At 42.2% G+C, this 20,929-nt stretch overlaps 5 protein-coding genes across 6 annotated transcripts; 3 read left to right on the top strand and 2 right to left on the bottom strand.

Moving 5' to 3' along the window:
- The first annotated feature begins 74 nt into the window (after positions 1-74).
- On the top strand, positions 75-4,586 carry LOC135640824 (kinesin-like protein KIN-8A). Its single transcript, XM_065155592.1, has 7 exons — positions 75-1,152; positions 1,604-1,877; positions 2,551-2,601; positions 2,698-2,790; positions 2,875-3,237; positions 3,361-4,044; positions 4,292-4,586. Exons 1-7 carry the CDS (start codon positions 344-346, stop codon positions 4,322-4,324), a joined length of 2,307 nt encoding a protein of 768 aa, XP_065011664.1. The 5' UTR covers positions 75-343; the 3' UTR covers positions 4,325-4,586.
- A 638-nt stretch (positions 4,587-5,224) lies between these two features.
- LOC103988391 (major pollen allergen Ole e 10-like) lies at positions 5,225-6,122 on the bottom strand. Its single transcript, XM_009406926.3, has 3 exons — positions 5,975-6,122; positions 5,849-5,877; positions 5,225-5,723 (listed from the first exon to the last, which is right to left on the bottom strand). The coding sequence occupies exons 1-3, from the start codon at positions 6,033-6,035 to the stop codon at positions 5,394-5,396; spliced, it is 420 nt and encodes a 139-aa protein (XP_009405201.1). The 5' UTR covers positions 6,036-6,122; the 3' UTR covers positions 5,225-5,393.
- A 554-nt stretch (positions 6,123-6,676) lies between these two features.
- Positions 6,677-9,594, top strand: LOC135639468 (peptide methionine sulfoxide reductase B1, chloroplastic-like). Of its 2 annotated transcripts, none has more exons than XM_065153234.1 (5): positions 6,677-6,918; positions 8,751-8,862; positions 8,996-9,061; positions 9,158-9,355; positions 9,434-9,594. In XM_065153234.1, exons 1-5 carry the CDS (start codon positions 6,723-6,725, stop codon positions 9,459-9,461), a joined length of 600 nt encoding a protein of 199 aa, XP_065009306.1. In that variant the 5' UTR covers positions 6,677-6,722; the 3' UTR covers positions 9,462-9,594. The 2 variants fall into 2 exon arrangements, with proteins under 2 accessions (XP_065009306.1, XP_065009307.1); XM_065153235.1 differs by having other exon boundaries at positions 6,693-6,918; positions 8,757-8,862.
- Positions 9,595-10,748: 1,154 nt separating this feature from the next.
- LOC135639351 (probable WRKY transcription factor 31) lies at positions 10,749-13,472 on the top strand. The gene is made up of 6 exons (XM_065153076.1): positions 10,749-11,564; positions 11,643-11,741; positions 11,840-12,004; positions 12,091-12,414; positions 12,503-12,616; positions 12,706-13,472. Exons 1-6 carry the CDS (start codon positions 11,238-11,240, stop codon positions 13,345-13,347), a joined length of 1,671 nt encoding a protein of 556 aa, XP_065009148.1. The 5' UTR covers positions 10,749-11,237; the 3' UTR covers positions 13,348-13,472.
- Positions 13,473-18,260: 4,788 nt separating this feature from the next.
- On the bottom strand, positions 18,261-18,891 carry LOC103988390 (uncharacterized). The gene has a single exon (XM_065155601.1). It carries the CDS (start codon positions 18,840-18,842, stop codon positions 18,261-18,263), a length of 582 nt encoding a protein of 193 aa, XP_065011673.1. The 5' UTR covers positions 18,843-18,891.
- Positions 18,892-20,929: the final 2,038 nt, after the last annotated feature.

Below are 20,929 nucleotides of genomic sequence, written 5' to 3'. Positions count from 1 at the left end.
AAACTGTTCGACCGTTGCACTTCCCGACCGTTGCAGCACATCTCCAGAGATTTCAAACACCGCATCGGCCGACTCTTCTCAGCCGTCCATTCCATCCCCGAACAACGCCCCGGATCTTCCCTTCCTCCTTCCCTCCCTCCCAGCTCCTGCTGCTTCCATCCCTAATCTCCCTTTCTTTCTCGATCAAGATCCCGATCCCCCAAACAAATCTCCAATCGAAGGATTCGTTCGCAGAATCTTTTTGGCAGGGGGGGGAGAAGTGGAAGGAATCCTCGGTTTGATGCGCCAATAGCGTCATCGATATCATCGTCTTCTTTTTCTTGGGAGTTGATTCTGGCAGACCATGCCGGTCTCCACACGGTCGCAGATCTCGATCGGCCGCAACGAGCCGGCCTCGGCGGATCATGATCGAGAAGGGCAGCGGGCGAGGGCGCGGCTTCTGCGTGACCCGCACCACGGCCTCCGGGAGAAGATGAGGGCCCTCACCCTCTTGTACGAGCAGCACCGGAGTCAACTGGCCTCCAGAACGGGCTCCGCGGACCCCCGCGTCTTCGGCACCCACCACCCTAGCGTCGAGCTGGCCGACTCTAGCCGCCGCCGGAGGCAGCAAGAACAAGAAAAGCAGGGTGAAGAAGACGAGCGGGATCCGATCCAGAAGGAGAACGCGAATCGCGGCTTGTTTCCGATGGCTGACGCCACCAAGGAGAACCAAGAAGTCTGGGACCAGAATCGGATCGCGGTGAACTCCGCCGCCTGCCCCAAGAAGGCGGTGGCCATGGCTCCCGGAGTCGGAAGGGCTGCGACGACGGGGAAGCTCTCGCTGCGAGAGTTGATCAGCGATGGTGCGCAGTCGGATGGCTGGGTGGGGAGAAGCAAGGTTGGTGGGGATCAAGTGGGGGCTGTAGCAGCTGAGAACCGAGAGGCCCCTGGCAGCCGAATCCTCGTGTTCGTGCGGCTGAGGCCGATGGCGAAGAAGGAGAAAGACGCCGGGTCGCGCTGCTGCGTGAAGATCGTGAACAGGAAAGACGTCTACCTGACGGAGTTCGCGTCCGAGACGGATTACCTCCGGCTGAAGAGGGTCCGAGGGCGGCATTTCTGCTTCGACTCCTCCTTTCCGGATTCCACGCCGCAGCAAGAAGTCTACGCCACCACGTAAGGCATCACTACTTGATTACTGTTTCTTTGCATATAATTCAAACACAATTCCTCCCATTTAAACTGTTTGTTCTTTAGCAAGACCATGGCAACTTCCATAAAGATCTCTTCATATCCATAATATTACTATTCTTGTAATCTTCAAGCTGAATCGATGCTAGTTTTTCTCTATTTAGATCTTGTCAATGACCAGATTTCTTGTTTTCTTCCTCATACAATCGATGTGTATCATCCGTGATTTCCCCTGTAATTTCATGCTTCTTGATCACTGTCCACTGCCATGCGGAAATGTCAGTTATACTCTGTCGAAAAGAATCTACTGAACCCTTTAGTATCGATTGCATGCTCTCGTTTGTCATAATGTATCGACAAGGGAGCCTTCTTATCTCTATTCCCAAGTATGCATCATGAGAAAAGCTTTTTGCAACGCTTGTGTCTGTTTATGCAGCACAGCAGATCTTGTGGAAGGTGTTCTACAAGGGAGGAATGGTTCAGTATTCTGCTATGGTGCAACAGGAGCTGGCAAAACATACACAATGTTAGGGACAGTGGAGAACCCGGGTGTCATGGTTCTGGCTATCAAGGATCTCTTCTCTAAGATTAGGCAGAGGAGCTATGATGGGGATCACTCGGTCCAACTTTCTTACCTTGAGGTCTACAATGAGACTGTCAGAGACTTGTTATCCCCTGGCAGACCCCTTGTCCTAAGGGAAGATAAACAGGTTAGTCAGCTTCTACTTCTCCCAAACATAAATTGCTTATAAATTTTGACACCGGATTTCTTGAAGGTTATCTGTACATTGTAGGTCAATTGAGTTATATATACATTCCATGTGCCTTGCAAGTTTCCTAGGAGCATTATTTCTTATAAACGCCTATTCTATTGCTAGCATTTGCAAATCGTTTCGTGTATCGAAATGTAGATGTATGGTTGTTAATAGCATTTACAAGCTGCACTTACAAATGTAGTTTAGCTTATTTTACCTGTATGTTGATTTATGAACAAAGATGAGAGTAGATACAACTCATAGCAAATTATGTTGATGATTTATGATTATATTGACTTTAATACTCCATTCTTTGATAGTGAAATCTAACTCAGTGTCTACTCTTACCATTATATTACTTCAATGATATTGTCGTAACGAAACAAATAATTATTTTGGCTCATTCTAAATCGTAATCTTTCTTCTTGCACTTCTACTCTCTACTTCTTCCCCACAGACTCCTCGATCACCTTCTGTACCTCAGTGACACGGTTACTGTATAATCATACAATGCTTAAGTGAAATGAAGTAAGGCATGAGTTAGCAGCTTAGATTCACTTAAACAAAATTTGATTCTTCTGCAGCGAAAATATAGTATTTAAAAGTTTTTTGCTCCCGTACTATTCAGGGAATTGTAGCTGCTGGTCTCACACAGTATAGAGCTTACACAACGGATGAGGTAATCCTAGTCTTCACTAGTATAACTTGTTCTGGTTGTGAATTCTTGAAGCACTGGTTATGATAATGCTTCTTTTGTTGTTATCTTCTCCTGTAGGTCATGACATTGCTTCAGCAAGGCAATCAAAACAGAACCACCGAGCCAACAAGAGCCAATGAGACATCTTCCCGGTCTCATGCAATACTTCAGGTAGTTTAGTTTTTGATTCCCAGCTCTCTGTGCATTTAGGTACTAAATGTTGATCATGTGAAGCTATCTTTCATTCATATGTAGGTGGTGGCAGAATACAAATGCAATGATTCAGGTACCATTGTGAGACGCATCGGGAAACTTTCGCTTATTGATCTAGCTGGATCAGAGAGAGCTCTGGCAACTGATCAACGAACGCAGAGATCGATCGAAGGTGCCAACATCAACCGCTCCCTCCTTGCTTTGAGCAGTTGCATCAATGCTCTTGTGGAGGGAAAGAAGCACATCCCTTTCCGCAACTCCAAGCTGACCCAACTTCTCAAGGATTCCTTGGGAGGACAATGCAACACTGTCATGATTGCCAATATAAGCCCTAGTAATCTCTCTTTTGGTGAGACGCAGAACACACTCCACTGGGCTGATCGTGCCAAGGAGATAAGAACAAAGGTTTGGCTCTTCAGCTTCTTTGGCAAGAAATCAAGGAACTTAAAACACATATGAGCTTTTGAATTTTCTGAGTTGTCTTGTATAAACCAAAAAACATATTGATGGTTGTAGTGTACTCTTCAGGGATGTGCGGCAAATGAGGAATCATCAATTCAGGTGCCAGATTCTGAAGTAGATCAAGCTAAACTAATATTGGAGCTACAAAAGGAGAACAGTGAGTTGAGGCAGCAATTGGTTCGCCACCAGCAAAAGATGCTGACCATCCAAGCTCAATCGTTGGCTGCCTCGCCCGCACCATCCATTGCACCACCCTCCTCCGTACTCTCCACGCCATGTTCGACCCAAAGAAAAGTCAAACGCTCCATTTTATCTGCCAACTGCTTCAGCACGCCAGAGTCCAAGAACAGAGCGAACGATGATACAGTAGTCCAGGGACTAAAGAAGACTGTGAAGGCCTTGAAGGACGAGATAGAGAAGCTAAAGAAGGAGCATGTGCTCCAGCTGAAGCAGAAAGATGACTTCATTCGTGACTTGATAACGAAGTACGGCTTGAAACCTTCGGAAGGACAAAGGGAGAAGAGAGTCGGCACGAGATCATCTCTCCGCAGGGGGGAGAAATCTGCAGCGGAAACGGGGGAATTGAAGAGCCCAAACCATCGTTTTACTTCCCCTGTGCCGACTGCCAAGAAACGCAGCTTTTGGGACATCACCACCGGTAATAGCCCTTCGGTCGTCGCTCTCAATGGAAGGAAGACCAGAAGCCATGTGGCTGCTGAAGCTCATGCAACTCCCTCAATGCTGCTTCAGGTACAAATTTCCAAGTGATCGGTGGAAGCATCTCATGTACAAAGACAATTCAGCTGTGTGGTGCATTTGATCTCCCATATTCACGTGTAGTGGTTTGGAGCTCTCAGTGTATATGGGAGATCAAATTTGTGCTAGTACAACTGATCCTTGGAGGCTTTAGCCCATCCTGTTTGTCCTAATTTCTTCTGCATGCTAGAGTTCCCATGTCACTCGTTCTGATTTGTGTTCATATCTTAATTCCTTTCAGCCGGGCTTCGCTCGACATCATTTGAAGAATTGATCCAACAAAGAGAGCCAATACGCATGCCGAGAAGGTACAACACTATCTTAAGAACATAACCAGTTTCTTGGGGACAAAGTTCGTATGACCCAAATCAAATTTGTTATTTGTTGTTCTTTTTCGCCAGCTGTGTAGTTACTTGGATTCTTCAGATGGCTCTTAGGAATTTGTTCCAACATTTATTTATCTTCTTACAAAGAAGATTGTGAGGGTTGTCGGAAATAGGATTGTCTTTCTTCGACTGTTATTCTATATGTTCTCTCATCAACCCTTTGTTCAACAGTGGTTTAGTTACATGACTCATTTACAAAAAGTTTGTCAGATACATAAGAGTGGTAGAAAATGTCCAACTCATGCAGACACATCATTCCTTTCTCATCCCAAGTTAATTTCAACATTTTCAACTTGATTCATTCAGAAATTATTGTGATCCGTGCCATTTGAGGTGAAATTGATAAATTATGTCAGGAATAAGCATTGAAAATATCAATTAGAGTGAATTATAACATGTCAATTAGTTTTATATCGAAAATTGACAGATATTAAGATTATAAGAACTTGACGAATGTATTATTATTAACTTCAAATTAAATATTCTGAACTATTAATTTCAGCCACGAACAATAGTCCATTTCTAGTTCTTACTAATTGGAGAATATTCTTCAAACATATGAATGTATAAAAAGCATGCTTCGATGCTTCATATGGCAACAAAGCCTCGTCATGCTACATATTTCCATTCCTAAAGGTGAAACTTTTCTTTTAATTTTTTTTGGAGAAGAATTGGAACCCAAGTTGTGAAAGTGAAGTCCAAATATATTATTCTACTTGAGATATATATTTAGTTGAATTGGCAACTCTGTCAAACATTCTTTGGCAGTGCATTTAGATCAACTTTTAGCACACGCCCAGAATCGAAGCAATGGAAGATTCAAAGAGATGTGCAGAGTGTGCTACAAATATCTGTCATCAAAACAAGGTTTAGCAACAAGTTCTCCTCGAGTTCACTACAAACACGCGATGTTGAAAGCCATTCGTCAAGAGATGCAGTCGTCGTCGTCTTGGGACTTCAAGCATAAGCACAGCTACCATAACCTGCACAAGTGCTTCGTGAGCGGTAGATGGGAGCAGACATGATCACATCCTCATCAACCTTGGTCTTACTTGGATCGGTGGTGACGACGAGTGCGGAGTTGTTGAAGAAGCAGTTCCATGGGTTCCGTCCTCTGGACTGGTAGTACAGATTCATGGCAATGGAAGCATGGGACATGAGGTTATCTGGGTAGAAGCATGGGAAGCCCCTCTGCAGCACGCTGCAGTCCACCTGAGAGCAGACGTAGTTGATGTTTTCGAGCAGCGTTGCGTCGTCCGACGAAGGTTTCGCCACACACCAAGTTTTCTGCAACGAAGTAACCATGTCTGCTACGATTTCCATGTTTCGTATTTGTAAACGATTCAGATTGAATACTACAATAAGAGTTCAGATTGGAGAACGTCGAACGGACACAGTTCTTTCTGGCTTACCTGTCCCTGCACCAACTGCACTCTTTCCCCTGCGATTACAAGGATAAAAACAGAAATCACCGGCTGAACTTTCCACAAACGCATTTACGATGCCAAAAGAAAGAAGAGCCAAACTCCAAGGCCAACCTGAGGTGAAGTAGATCAGAAGCAGCGTTAGCGAGAGGAATGTTTCAGCTCCTCTTGCCATGTCACTTCTGCCCTATTTGCCAGCAGCAGCCGTAGTCGCAGGAGAAGGAGATCAAAATGGTTGTGTTCAGTGTGGAAGGGGGAGCGACTGGCCGAGCGACGGGCTTTAGATACAGGCAGAGATGACAGTGGTAAGTAACAAGAGCAGGACCTTTGCGTACATCAAAGCATTTACCCGCAGACGGACCATTTGTGTTTTTTGGCAAAACCGATGGGACCCAGTGCAAGCCACATATGGGAAGGCCTTTTAGAATGGTGTGCCACTTTCCCTATTGGGCGTCTCCAGACAAAACCCACATAGAAGGTGTTCCACCTACGTCGCTACTTTGGTCCCGAGTCATGAAAAGCAACTGAGCGCTGTTTCTGGCCTGACGGACGACTTAAGTCGCGACCGTGGACCCGCCTTGTCAATTGGGCCGTGGGCCGTGGGCCGTGAGATGTGGGCTTCTAAGCTGTGAGGCGTGTCTCTTTTAGCGGAACTGAAGACATGGGAGCCCGAGTCCCAAGCCACACGTTTGGAACCCCACCCCTCGTGTGTGATCCTTGTGGACGCACGTACTCTGCTTTCGTCGAACGATGTAATGAGCTACGCGGCGATATCTCCGCCGCTCAAGCCGTGGAAATATATGTCTATAAGTCTCGCTCCGGTTCGATCTTGCCTTGATCGCAGGAGTTTCTGTTGGGCGCGATGGCCGCACGTGCGGCGCTGCGTTCTGTGCCAGGTTCGACCAACCTTCATCACACTGCCGCCCCCAAGCCTTTTTCCCAATTCCCCGCTATCCTCCGCATCTCCCGAGCCGTCAAGTTCGGCAGCCACCGGAGGCGCTCGTCCGCCCGCGCTATGGGCTCCTCCTCCTCCTCCCAGAGACCGGACCAAGTCCAAGGTCAGCGGTACCCTGCTCTCTGCCCCTGTTTATTCTCTCCCGTGTACCACAGTTCGTAATTCTTTCACGCTTATATCCATTCGGAATCTTTTGCTTGCTTGTGTGGATGATCAATCGTAGAACCGCTTAAGCTTCTTGATGTAGGGCGACAATTGAAACTTATCGCACTAGAAAGGTACCGACACGCCCCGTCTGGGAAACCCTCGGTAGAGGTACCGATGTATAACTAGGCCGATTTCTGGGGTCAACAACACAAGTGCATGCCAATTGCCTTGCCATGCATTGTGCTGTGCCAGAAATGGTATCAGTACGCCCCTATTCCAGACAAAATGGCAATACTTGCTAGGATATGATCCATATTCTTTGAGATGTTATTGAACTAGGATTATACAACAAGTAGTTTGATTCTGTTTGTACATTGAGAAATTACAATGATTTTAGTAAAGAACTCTTCAGCATGTGACTTCTGAAAATAAATTTAACCAAACTTTTCAGTTCAATTTTTTATGAGGTTGATTGCGTGTTGAATGTATGCCTACGCAAGATTTGAATGAAACATAAAGTTGCTCGTCCCAGTTAGGTACTTGGATTTTGTCACAAGAAAATAAGATGTTCATGGTCTGATGCAATTACCTAATACTAGGCTTCTTTGGAGCAAGAAGTGAGCATCGTTAATTATTTTGGTCATGCAAGGATTGGTTTGATGATGACTCAGGAAAGTGACAAATTGGTCCGTAGAAGAAAGTGAGCATGTACTCTACGTCACATCCTCATCCTCCTGCCAAATTGCCTTGTTACCAGAGGCATGGATATGGAAAAAATGTTTTTAAGTTTTGAAGGACCCTGATGAACTCAAAATCGATCAGACAAAACATATGACATTTCTAAACTTTATTACATTCAGTGTTATTTAAGTTTGCTAGGCTGCCAGAATATTCTTTGATTTGTGATTCTACTTGTGATTAGTTGTACAATGGATCACTTTGTGCAAAACAAATGTTTACAGAAGGCACACGCTTGAGATCTTCCACTGTTTCAAAAACTTCCTGTCATGCCTGAGCAACTGTTTCAACACCTTAGTATAGAGAGTACCAACCTGAGAAATTAAGATCTTCATGTTTGGATCTCTCACCTTTTTGTTGTCCATGTAAATTTTGTAGCATTACTTTCCTAACAAAGTAGAGAGAGTTAAATGCAAGTAGATTATGTTGTCAAAGAAAAAAGGGTACTAATACTTTCCTGACAGACAAGCTATGTTGGCGTGGAAAACTATGTGCCTCCCATATAAGCGGCATGAACTGGACCCAATTGCATGTGGCATGACATCAACTAGTTGGCCTGCCTTTGGATATCTGAGTTTATATGTCATGCATGAGAAGGTACGGTTTCATATGAAGCCCAACTAAATGGGTTTATATGTCATGCATGAGAAGGTACGCTTGCTCCTCCAGCCTAAAGTTAGATCAGATTGTGCCTGTGACTTTGATGTTCAAGCTGGCATGAATGACCATGATATTATGTCTTTCAATTCTGTTGGTTTGTCGGTCTAGCTTGATTTGCCTCGTATTCAGGTAATATTATCCTGAGATCACACAGGCATTCAGCATTTATGAATTGCCTAACCTTTTGGACTAGAGTAGAGAAGGGCTGTAGTTTAACATAGGAAAATAGATATGCGATTCTTTAGAGTCATCTCTGAACAAGGTGTAGAAGGATAATATTGGTGACAGGTATTTCCTTGACTTGCATGCTCATGCTATATAAATCTCATCACCTTTTTTGTTCCTAGAAGTTGAGGCTTTCTATATTTCTCCACTGAATATTATTTTCAGAGCCAGCTAATGTCAATCCTGCCTCATTGAGTGATGAGGAGTGGAAAAAGCAACTCACCAATGAACAATATTACATAACTCGTCAAAAGGGTACCGAGAGGGCCTTCACTGGGTAAATCTTTTATTTTCTATTGCCTTTATTTTCTGGTTTTTTTTTCTTTTCATTTTTCTGACGGGCTGACCGCCTTAAATTGTCTTGTAGTAATTTTTTTACGGTGATCTTACTTGGTATGCTTGACAAACAGGGAATACTGGAACACCAAAACCCCTGGAACCTACCACTGTATATGTTGTGATACACCTTTGTTTGAGTATGTATCGTATACGCTTATGATTTTGCTTTAATAACCGTGAAATGGCATCAAGCGCATGCATTGTTTATTGATTTTGGCCTGTCTGTTTTCCAGATCAAACACCAAATTTGACAGTGGCACAGGTTGGCCATCCTACTATGAACCAATTGGCAACAACGTGAAATCCAAGCTGGACATGTCAATCATCTTCATGCCTAGGACTGAGGTTCTTTGTGCTGCCTGCGATGCCCATCTTGGTCATGTTTTTGATGATGGGCCACCACCAACAGGAAAACGATACTGTATCAACAGGTACGATGACTTCTTCCATCTCTCAGTTGCAAGCAGATTGAGCTCATCTTAATGTAAAACATTATTTGTAATCTGCAGCGCATCCCTAAAGCTGAAGCCGAAGTAGCAAACTCTGGTCTGCGCATGCATGTGTACTGTGAAATATGTAGACCTTCTCCAGAGTCTATGACAAAATCTATCGGACATCTGTAATTTTACTGCTATAATTAAATAATTGGAAACACTCCATTGATGCCGAATGCCTCGGATTGATTGTTCTTGTTTGAAATCCTGTCTGTTGTCTGGTGGTGTAATCTATGATAAGTTCTTTAATTAGATTCGTATGCCAATTCGACTCTATGCAGACCATTGGATGATGTCATGTCCACTTCAGCCATGGACCCCAGGTGCCAGGTTCGTCCACTTTTGCGTACGAGCCGGGCGGAGTTCTCCGCAGAGTCCGCGTACGAAAGACCGATGCCAACTACAACGCACATCTAGATTGAAATCTATAGCGGCCGTATGTTAGACTTGCGTACCATAACATGCTATGTTGACTTTTTCTGTGGCGGAACGGCGAGGTTTGAAGGATATTGTTTCGGTAACGTTGACCATCGTGTTATTTTAGTGTGGCACAGAAACGGCTCTGGCTTGGTTGACCACTTGATGACCAGATCCACCGATGGAGGAGCAGAATTCAAAGGAGAGAGGCTTCATTAACATTTTCCATTTCTGTACTCGGATTACAATATTATTCTTGAGAGAAGGACGACTGAGCTGGGATAGAAGAAGATAAAATACCGATCCAAGATGATCTGGGACAGTTGACATTTGGCACCTTGGATCAAGAGGTAGCGAGCGGATCCGGTCTCGGTTGACTTTTCAGCCTCAGATTGGTGTTCGCTAGTTAATTTCATGCACGACCGACCATGCAATCAGCTGACAACCGGAAGAAATCGTGGCCTCTGGTGTCCGTCCCAGTCAACGAAACAACGGAGGTCGTCGTTGTTGCCGGCGGGAATTCAGAGGAAATGAGCTACTTGCGTTGGCTTTCCAAAAGACAGACTGCTTCAGATCAACGGAAGACTATGCTGCCGCAGATTCAACAAAACCACCATCAAAGTATGTAAAAAATTTTGTAAGTATTAGTTTAAGTTATTATGATCATGATGAATATATATCTAATTTAATTCAAAATTTTAAATTATCAGATTACCAATCAAATCTAATAATGTATTTTTTTGTCATTTTTAACAATATAAGATTATTTTTTCCGGAATATCTCTTCATTTCATGATCAATGAATATTCTCAATAGAACAGCTACTGCTCCTTGTAATAACACACAGTTCGAGATGCCGACGACGACGTTACGTCCGAAGGAATAGGTCCTTTCTGTTCACGTATAGAGCCAGCCCTATGTGGCCGCGTATAAGTGGGTCAAACATGGGGGTGCCCCGCCCTTTCCCATTAGCTCAACGACGAAGATGGAGTCGTCGTGTCTCGGCCGGGACGGGAACTCGGAATCCTCTCGTCGAGCATGCTTTGAATTAAGCCGGCCAACCTTCTTCGTGAAGGGGTTTCCGTGTTTCCTGCCTTGGCGAGACGGCTAACGGAGCGGTGATAAACCGAGTCAAAGGAGTTGACCTGTTCTGTAAGTATATCTCGCTCCTCTCTCTCTCTTCTCTGTCACGTCGAAGACGCCGGGCCAACCGGAGGCATTGAAGCGGTCACATCGTTGGTCGAAAGCCTCTCGGAATTCCCTCCCCCTTCCACTGACGCATCGTCTGATGTCACTGTTACTCCCCCTCTCTATTTATGAACCTTGCCGTCTCGCCAAATAAAGGCTTCACACTTCTTATCTCTCCTCTTCCATCTTTGGTCAATCCAATCGCGTTTATTTGATGACACACGGTGGCACATCGGGTCCTCTTTCTCTCGCTTCCTCTTTGGGCAGCCGTGGTGGCGTACTCAAGCGCCAACAGCCTATGGACTCCGGCGGCCACCACTCGATCAGCACCGCCATCGAGTTTCCGATCAGCCTAAACCCCCTCATAGATGCTCCGATGGTGGTGGAAGCGAAAGATGAGGTGAGCAACGATCGGGTCGTGGCGAATGAGATGGATTTCTTCTCGGGTGAGAAGAAATATACGACGAGCCTAGTCGAACCGGATCTGGATCTCAAGGTGCCAAGTCTCACTAGGATTAAGAAGGAAGATCTCACAATTCAGGTTGGTAATTACCGTCCCCACAACTCTGTATAGAGAAGTCTTGGATGGCAAATCGTTAATTCTTGTTTGCATATTTAGACTGGATTGCACCTGCACACTGGCAACACGGGCAGCGATCAATCGACGGTGGATGATGGATTGTCTCGGAATGAAGATGATGAGGAAGGGAAGAACGAGGTTCGAAGTTCTACCAAACTGCAGGAGAATTTTATTCGTTTTTTTTTCTTTTATTTTTTGAGTGGATTATATTGGATTTCTGGACTCTTTCGATTCAGCTGGCAGCCATGCAAGCGGAGCTGGCACGCATGAACGAGGAGAACCAGAAGTTGAGGGGAATTCTGAGCCAAGTGACCACCAACTTCAACGCACTTCAGATGCATCTGGCCACACTGATGCAACAGAGGAGCCACCAGAACCATGAAACCCCGCAAGAACATGAGGTAAGATTGGTCATATCTGTATACACAGCAAAACCCATATCCAATTCATTAGAGGAACTGAGCTAATGGGTCGAGTTATCGTTCAGGCCATGGATGTAAAGACGGATGCCAAGAATGACGGCCATGGCGGAGTGCTTGTCCCGAAGCAGTTCATGGATCTGGGTCCAGCAGTCAACGATGTAGAGCCGTCGAACTCGTCGACCGCTAGCCCTGATCGCTCCGCGTCGCCACCGGCTAACGTTGAAGTAGGATCGATGGGTTACGACCTACACAAGAACGATGGTAGAAGCACCAGCGATCAAACCTGGAACCCCAACAAAGCCCTCAAATTGAACCCCACAAACCAAGCTCAAGAAGCCACCATGAGGAAAGCCCGTGTTTCTGTTCGAGCTCGATCGGAGGCGCCCATGGTAAGTACTCCATAACCATTACGTAGATCTGCACCTACACACAACAGGGTTCATCGATTAGCTGAGTAATGCTCCAACTGTCTCGTAGATTACCGACGGATGTCAATGGAGGAAGTATGGGCAAAAGATGGCGAAGGGAAACCCATGCCCCAGAGCTTACTACAGATGCACAATGGCAAGCGCTTGCCCCGTCCGCAAACAAGTATATGCCCATCTCTTTGTACTGTAGTAGTTGTTCGTTTGTGGATCGCACGCACGTAAGTCTAATTGATTCACGGCATGCTCGATTAGGTTCAAAGGTGTGCCGATGATCGGTCGATCCTGATAACCACATACGAAGGCACTCACAACCATCCGCTCCCACCGGCCGCGATGGCCATGGCGTCGACCACCTCAGCTGCAGCGTCGATGCTCCTCTCGGGTTCGATGTGGAGCACCGACGGACTGATGAACTCAAACTTCCCAGCACGAACTACTCTGCCTTGCTCATCGAGCGTGGCGACCGTATCGGCGTCCGCTCCGTTTCCGACCGTCACGTTGGATCTCACCAAAAACCCAAACCCTTTGCAGTACCAAAGGCCACCTACAGGCCCGTTCAGTGTTCCCTTCCCCGGCGTTTCTCCAGCATTCGGCGCTCCGCCTCAGCCTCCGTCCCTGCCGCAGCTCTTTGGCCAGACACTACTCCAAACGTCACCGGAGATGGCCGCCACCCAGTTCCCACACCAAAAGACCCACTTGGTGATGCCGTCACCCTCAACAGCTGAAACGGTGAGAGCGGCGACCGCTGCCATAACAACCGACCCAAACTTCACGGCCGCGCTGGCCGCCGCCATCAAGTCCATCATCGGCGGTAATCATCAGTGTTTCAACAACAACAATGGTAGCAGCAATAACGTCAACAACAGCAACATTACTCACAAATCCTGCAGCTAGCGATGATCAACAGAGGGAACTGTTCTTGCGGCTGCATGAGGTTGAATACAATGTATTGTGAAAGGGATGATATTATTGATTGAGATAATATGTATTTATAAAGATTTTGAAGGATTTTTTTTTAATTATGCATTCAAATCATGCACTTGTGTGATTGATTCATTGAATGAGGATTAAAACATATAAGTAATACAAATTTATTATTTTATATTTGTCTTTATCATGATATTCTATCATGCTCTTATAATATTGAGTTTCTATTAATATGTTAGGAATGAGAGATTTTGTGAGGAAGTATATTTGTTGATTAATAATATGGATATGAGAAATATATAGTTGATATATGATAATTAGATCTTTAACAAAGTGAAAGTTAATGGTAATATATTTCATACGAGAGTGGGATATTATGTTAGAGTATAGGTAAGTAACAATAATATTATCATAGTATATTATATATAGGGATGTGATGCCAAGTTTCTGTAACAAATTGGTGACTCAATTGAGTTCAACAACATTGGTAGACACAGTATTCAACTTCTGTGATGGATTTCGTGATTATATTTTATTTCTTAGAACTCTAACTAATTAGATTTGCTTCAAAAAAAGATAATGTAGGCTGACATAGATGTTCAATCATTAGTGTTGCCTGCTCAATCCGCAGGCATAGGGTTAAATTAATGAGTGTTTATGAAGAAAAAGTTTAGAGAGTTTCTTTTAGATATCGTATGATACGTTTTAGTGCAAATCAATTGGCACCAAATGCATGAATTATGATAATTTATTGATTATAAATGAAATATCTGAACTTGTGAGATAAATACTATAAAGAATTAAATACTTGTCGATACTGTATGAGATCTTTAGTACAGTCGTCATCATATAATTGAAGTGATTCAGTAGTAGAGGGTGGGTGACAACTTTCTTAGCATTCTAAATATTCATTTTGATAATAGATCTCGAATATACTTCTTTTGATATAGAAAAGCCTAGAAGATATAAACATTGCTTTCACTCCCAGAGAGGTTCCTAGGTCTTTGATTCTTTAATGGAGAATCAATTTACCAATTACTTAAAGAATTACTTAATCTCTATAGAATTATTACCTATGATAATAATATATTTTACATATACTAATAGATATATAATATATCCATTTTATTGCCATAGGAAGAGGTGTCATATTCGGAGTTGATGAAGTCGGCTAACATGAAAAATAAGTTAACTTTGATATACTAGGCTCTTGAAGCTTAGCAAAATTCATAAATAACTTTTCATAGTTTACAAACATGGTTTAGATATTAAAGGTGGATAAAGCCAAGGGGATTATACAAAAACATCTTCAGCTAAGATCCCATATAAAAAATATTATTAATATTTAGTTAGCATACAAACCACCGTTGAGTGATAGCCAAACTCATAATGAGTCAAAATATCATCAATTTAACAACTAAACTAAAGGTTTTTGTAAAATTAATAACTGGTCATTACTAAAATCCTTTGGCCACTAGACATATTTTGTATCTGACAATGTACTCATTTAGGTTCTATTTAATTTGAAAGAATTAATTATATCCGATGATATTTTGTATGAGGTGAGATGGTACAAGGGTCAATATGGCGTTATGAAGTAAGGTATCATATTTCTCACACATGACTTTGTGCTAATGTGAAGATTTTTTGTGTTAAGTGATGGTTGTGGGTTTGATAGGGTTAGGTTGAGAGTTTGTGGTAGTTTGAAGATAAATGATTTAACGTAATTTGAAGATGTCATTTTTGGAGCATGTTTCTATGTGATATCTAAGGCTCGATAGTATTATTGGATTGTGTTGAAGATATAAGAATTAGTTAAGAGTTAAAGACATGTATATGATCAAGCTAATGCACTTCGGTGTCACTTGATCAAGGAGAGGACAAAGACATTATTTGTGATTGTAACATTCCTGATTAGTCCCACATCGAAAGTGGGCAAGACTAAGATTGGCTTATAAGGGTCTGATGAGTGTACTACTATCAATTTCAACTTAAGCATTTTGGTCAGTGGTTTAGACCAAACGAAGTTGATAGGCCAGTTAGCCCCTCGGGTCTTGACATTTGGTATCAGAGCCGACCTAACATTTGGGCATAGTGAGGGGGCTCGAGTAAGAAAGGGCTACCCGGAGTCAGGGGGTGATTGTAACATCCCTGATTAGTCCCACATCGAAAGTGGGCAAGATTACTACTATCAACTTCAGCTTAAGCATTTTGGTCTGATGATGTAATACAAAGATATTTTAAGTTTGAGGATCATAATATCAAAAAGTATTATATTCAATAGAGTATCTAATGAAAATAAAAAGCATAGATTTTGATGTTAACTTGTATAAAGCGTAGAGGCGTAGCTAGAGATAATACAAACAATCAAATACTTTGAGTTTTTAAAATTTTATAAAATAACTTTTCAAATGGTAATTAGTATTGTAGAATTGAGGTAATCAAATACTTTGAGTTTTTAAAATTTTATAAAATAACTTTTCAAATGGTAATTAGTATTGTAGAATTGAGGTAAGCATGCAATTAAGAAGGTAGACCATAGTTTAAAAGGCTAAAATATTAATAGTATGAAGGCTTAGTGTAGGAGAGTGAAACTAATTTCAACTAGATGATAACTAGATGTTGTATATTATTTGATAAGAGATAAATTGTTAGAGTTTAGTATTTACCTCCTCCAATAAAGTAAATTATTTTAATGATAAACTATAAGAAGTTCTCAATCACCTTTCTAAAATGAATAAGGACTATGGTGACTTAAGATTTATGTTTAAGAGGATATAGCTATATATATTTAGTGAAGTAATCTATGAAAATAACATAAAATATGAAATTATCAAAGAAAGTAGTTGGTGTAGGAGTTTAGACATTTGTATAAATAATTTTAATTGGTTTAAAATAGGATATGAAAGATGTTCCAAGAGTAGTCTATAATTATTCAAGAAAGTAGTTGGGGGTAGGGTCTTAAACATCAGTATAAATAATTTCAATTGGTTTGAAATATGGTATGAAAGATATTTTAAACGGTAGTATGCGGCTTTTATTACTAAGGTAAGCATCATAATGAATTGTAATTTTAATGATAAATTAGCTGTTTTTGAATGGAGAATTATATAAGGCGATAAGGCCACACATTCATTAATTAAAGTAGCAACTAAAGAAGAATGATTAATTGGATGATTTATGAAGTTAACGGTCATTCATAAATATTATCTTTATTCTAACCTTGGATAAAGCATGCCCCCGTGTTTAAATCCTTTACAAGAAACAAATCAGAAAAGAACTCAATAGAAGTATTATTTTATTTATAAAATTAAGAGATAAAAATAAATTTTTTTTAATATAAGTACATAAAATATTATTGAGTGTAAAAGTGTTTGTGTGTGAATTAAGTATTATGGAACCAATGTGAGTGACAAAAATTCTATTATCATCACCAAGATGTCTTCATTACCACCATAATTAATGTAGATGAATAAATTCTGTAAATCAGACGTGATATAATAAGAAAAAATATATTTAATAATCTAATTATTTAGATGAGTAGTTAGAGCAGTTATGATGTTTGCTGGAGACTAATTAGGTATAGTAATGACTAGGAGAGTATCTAATCTCACAGAAGAGATCAAATTTGTAAAACTACCAATAATGGAGTTTTGAGGAGTCGTCCTTCTCAAATCTCCATTGATCACAAGTTGATGAGCATCATTGGCGGCTGTGATCGTTGGAGGTGGATTAGTCGACGGAGTCACTGACCAAGAAGTGGTGAGATCAACCACTAAAGAGTATGCATATAGTAGGCCACTATGGTCTAGAAACTAGAGCATGGAGGCGTTGTTCTCCAATGATCTGATCTAGGGTGTGAAGAAGAGGGTGATCTTTTTCTTCCCCTCCTAAGTCATTCATTTGATTATGAATGTCGATGGCGCAATTGAGAGGATGGTGGAAGGCAGTGGATTATCATTGAGAGATCGACCATGGATCTTGGATGCTAATGAGTTTGGTGGTCGATGAGAAAGGGAGAAAATGCCAATGAAGATGCTAGGTAGTAAGCACTAGTGGAGTAGAGGGAATGCTTGTCGAGCAAAACTAAATTGCAATGGAGAATCATAAAAAAAAGTAGGTCGATCATTAGAGGAGGTTGATTGTAGATCTACCGTAGAGCATATTGCGCTAAGAGATAGATAGAGAGGAGTTATATGTCTTCATCTTTAGTGCAACTTTAGACTTTAAAAGTTGGAAACAAGAACTATAAAACAACAATAGGGAGGGCGAGGAAGAGAAAGCCCTGCTGGAAGCAAGAGGGCTTCGATACCATAAATAATTTAAAGAATTTATTATAAAAAATATGAAAAAAAGAATTTAAAGAATTTTTCTCAATCATATATTCAAATCATGCATTCAAATCATATACTTAAATCTGTGATTGATTCTTAAATTATATACCCTCTTTTTTTTTTTTTTTGCTAGTCTATTACATGATTCATTTGTTTAAATGAAAGAGAGAATTGCATCAATTTTATTTTCCTTTTTTATGCTCGGAATTTTCTCTTTCTCACGCTCGGTTGGCAATTTGATTCCCGAAAGGAAGGCGTGGAATGTTACGGGAATTCTTCTGATCTGGTCCTCGCCGCGTGGGGCTCTCGTCGGTGTTCTACGCGTCGGGTCATTGGAGGGTCAAGAATTGCGTCCATGCACGTGAAAAACCCGGCGGCACAAGAAGTAGAAAGATAGGCGGTGTCAATCAAAGTTTAAGGTTGAGAAGATCTTATTGCTACCGATCGTCTCTGTTTTGTAGTAACAAGTATGCATCAGAGATTTCAGGAAACAGCGGAGAATGTATCACATGTTTCGAGTACTACCAAAGAAGCACTGCTCATCTTCTACAGCTCAAGAAATTCTGTAAACCACACAGCAATTAAAGTAAATCCTTGAGGGTGGTCACAGCCGGTGTTGGTTTGATCTGCAGAATAACCAGCAAATGTATGAGAGTTGGATGATCTGATCGTCCACTCATGGTGATCAGTCAAGCTTAAGGAGTTATCGCTCACCTCAAAAAGAGTGCCATGGCTGGAGTTGCTGCAGATTGGACGCCCGCCCTCGTCGTAGAGAATGAGACCACTGAACTGCGGCAGCTCACATCTCTCCCCCATCAGTATCCTCCTCTTCCACAGTGGCAACACTGGCGTGCCCCTTTCCTCTGCTTCTGGCTCCACCCGGCTGTCCTCTGATTCCACCACATCCTCCCCTTCCCCCCCATGCAGCGACATTACCAGAGCCTTCTTGAGAGCTTTCCAAGTCGACAGAAGCACCTCCCCGGTTTGCTTATCACTACGGTTTCTCTTCTTTCTCACGGCCGCCGTCGCGCACAAGCCGATGACGGCTACGGCGGCTACGAGGAGCAAGAGCAGGGTTTCTAACGCCAGCGGCGCCCGCCGTCGACTGGGATCACCGAGAGCGGCCATGAGAGCTTTCAAGCCCCTCGAATCCTCTGACAAAACTCTTCGAAGTGGGTGCTGCAGTCCTGCAGTGTTAGAGAATCAACAGGGGGCGCTCCCTTTTGCTAAGAATGAACTGGCATTCCATCATGTGTGGGATTCCCGTGACGAGTGCGGCGCGCCAAACGGTGAAGTTGGTGATCTGCGTACAGAAGTTACTATATTGAATGTCTCTCTAGTTTCCGAACACTTCACTTGGGAACTCCAATCCCTCGCTTTAGCCTGCATGCATTACACTCAATTCTCCTAGTCTCATTATCACGTGATTGATATAGCTTGACTTGTGAAACGTTACAACCATACTCACGCTCATATTCTTCGTATTTGATAACAGCTTCCAGTATTAAACCATGACATTTAATATAATGATACAAAATTTCACTACATAAAAACTTTTCAGGCATATTCTCAAAGAGATTCAGTCTTAGTGCATTGGGCTCTTAAAAACTTGCATTTCACTGACACCACCTAATCAAAAGCTACCTTCGGAGAGACTTTGTTAAGCATGCCCAAATGCAAATTTTGTGAGGTTTTAAGCATCCTGAATCAAGTGAACTCGAACTTTCCAACACCATGCTAAAATAGATGCGAAGTAAGACCTTGATTGACTTTGAATCAGCATGCTAATCAAATAGTCAAAATCTATTTTAATATTAGTAATTACCATCAAAAAAAATTTTCCTCTTATATTTAGCTACTACATTTAGATGTAGTCATGTTCCTTCTACCAAAGGAACTCTTGTTTATTTGAACTACTTGTTTAACTTGTCTTGGCCTATTTATTAAGAGATTCGGGAATCATTTGACATGTCACTATCACGTGACACCCAAAAAGAAAGGATAAGATAATTTTTTTTTTTGTTATTTATGATGAGAAAGACTATCACACACTTCCTTCTCATAATTGATGACGAGATAGACAACTATAAATTTTCTTCTTATTATTTATGAGGAGAAAGATAATCGTAAGTTTCCTTTATACTCTTTACGACTATGTATAAAAAGTTCACTTTTAACACAAATAAAGGAAAAAACTTATCTTGACTACTCACATCCATACATATCTCAAATTACTAACTTGAGCGTCCGGGTCATGAAACCTCGTACAATCTTGGTCTTCGCATAGATGGCACCTCGAGACCACGATGTTTACACCTTGGAGACAATTCAAACAATCCTAAGCATATGGGTCTAGACTATATCGGACTGACCAAAACGTTAATGATATTTTCTCCTAATATTTTGGCTTTAGAAGAAAGGTCTGATATCACATAAATGTCAACTCGTCAATCCTCTAAACGAATGCTCTAACAATAAGGTCGTACCTCTAACCCAAAGCACTTTTACTTAGGAGGGGCAACTATCATCCTTTCCACATATGGATGCGTCCACTTTGATGTAGACATCGGTGAGGTACTAGCGCTTGCTCAATGACCCAACCCCTCACCCCTAAGGACGAACTTGAGCCACATGCTCGTCCTTGCTGAAATGTTCCTAAACCTCACCCATCAAGTGTAGATGCTTACAAGTATGTTGTAGTCTATTGTCCAACTCTTGCCTCAACTAGCCCAATAGGTAGTATCATCATCTTAGTCACAATATACACCTCAACTACCACTTGCGTCGAGACTTGTTAGAATCCCCCCGATTGACATGATATCAACATCTCACGATTGCCCAAGGTGTGCAAAACTACCAGCACAAGGAGCACCTCGCTCTCTAATGGTGGAGTTCAACACATCACTGCACCACCACTCTGCTCTGCCCAAATTCAAAACTCAATCGGTGGATTAAATAAATGGTTCCCTAAGGCTCCAACTAAGGTAAATGGACCAATGCTTAAATAAGATATGATGGGAGTTCCAACAGTCTAAGAGGGAGAATTTGATTGATCCCACCTCGGGTCGATCCCCATTCACCTAAAATATCTAAGAGAAACCAATCCCGACCAACTTTCACCTCTCATCATAGGAAGCCTTTGATGGTAGTACCGACTCGGTTGAACACATTACAACCTTATGCACCAGATGTCTCTCCGTGACACCTTGGATGCT

Source organism: Musa acuminata, chromosome BXJ3-6 (genome assembly GCF_036884655.1).
Source record: "Musa acuminata AAA Group cultivar baxijiao chromosome BXJ3-6, Cavendish_Baxijiao_AAA, whole genome shotgun sequence".
Lineage (NCBI taxonomy): Eukaryota > Viridiplantae > Streptophyta > Magnoliopsida > Zingiberales > Musaceae > Musa > Musa acuminata.
The sequence above is the reverse complement of the archived record's forward strand: the minus strand, read 5'-3'. Positions and strand labels throughout refer to the sequence as shown.

Excerpts from the sequence above, each read along its gene's own strand:
- LOC135640824 (XM_065155592.1), top strand. The coding sequence starts at position 344 with ATGCCGGTCTCCACACGGTCGCAGATCTCGATCGGCCGCAACGAGCCG. Across the intron at positions 1,878-2,550 it reads TCCTAAGGGAAGATAAACAG|GGAATTGTAGCTGCTGGTCT; the intron begins GTTAGTCAGCTT and ends CGTACTATTCAG. Across the intron at positions 4,045-4,291 it reads CTCCCTCAATGCTGCTTCAG|CCGGGCTTCGCTCGACATCA; the intron begins GTACAAATTTCC and ends AATTCCTTTCAG.
- LOC103988391 (XM_009406926.3), bottom strand. The coding sequence starts at position 6,035 with ATGGCAAGAGGAGCTGAAACATTCCTCTCGCTAACGCTGCTTCTGATC. Across the intron at positions 5,878-5,974 it reads TCTGATCTACTTCACCTCAG|GGGAAAGAGTGCAGTTGGTG; the intron begins GTTGGCCTTGGA and ends TTGTAATCGCAG. Across the intron at positions 5,724-5,848 it reads TGCAGTTGGTGCAGGGACAG|AAAACTTGGTGTGTGGCGAA; the intron begins GTAAGCCAGAAA and ends ACTTCGTTGCAG.
- LOC135639468 (XM_065153234.1), top strand. The coding sequence starts at position 6,723 with ATGGCCGCACGTGCGGCGCTGCGTTCTGTGCCAGGTTCGACCAACCTT. Across the intron at positions 6,919-8,750 it reads GAGACCGGACCAAGTCCAAG|AGCCAGCTAATGTCAATCCT; the intron begins GTCAGCGGTACC and ends TATTATTTTCAG. Across the intron at positions 9,356-9,433 it reads AAACGATACTGTATCAACAG|CGCATCCCTAAAGCTGAAGC; the intron begins GTACGATGACTT and ends TGTAATCTGCAG.
- LOC135639351 (XM_065153076.1), top strand. The coding sequence starts at position 11,238 with ATGACACACGGTGGCACATCGGGTCCTCTTTCTCTCGCTTCCTCTTTG. Across the intron at positions 11,742-11,839 it reads ATGAGGAAGGGAAGAACGAG|CTGGCAGCCATGCAAGCGGA; the intron begins GTTCGAAGTTCT and ends CTTTCGATTCAG. Across the intron at positions 12,415-12,502 it reads CTCGATCGGAGGCGCCCATG|ATTACCGACGGATGTCAATG; the intron begins GTAAGTACTCCA and ends ACTGTCTCGTAG.
- LOC103988390 (XM_065155601.1), bottom strand. The coding sequence starts at position 18,842 with ATGGCCGCTCTCGGTGATCCCAGTCGACGGCGGGCGCCGCTGGCGTTA.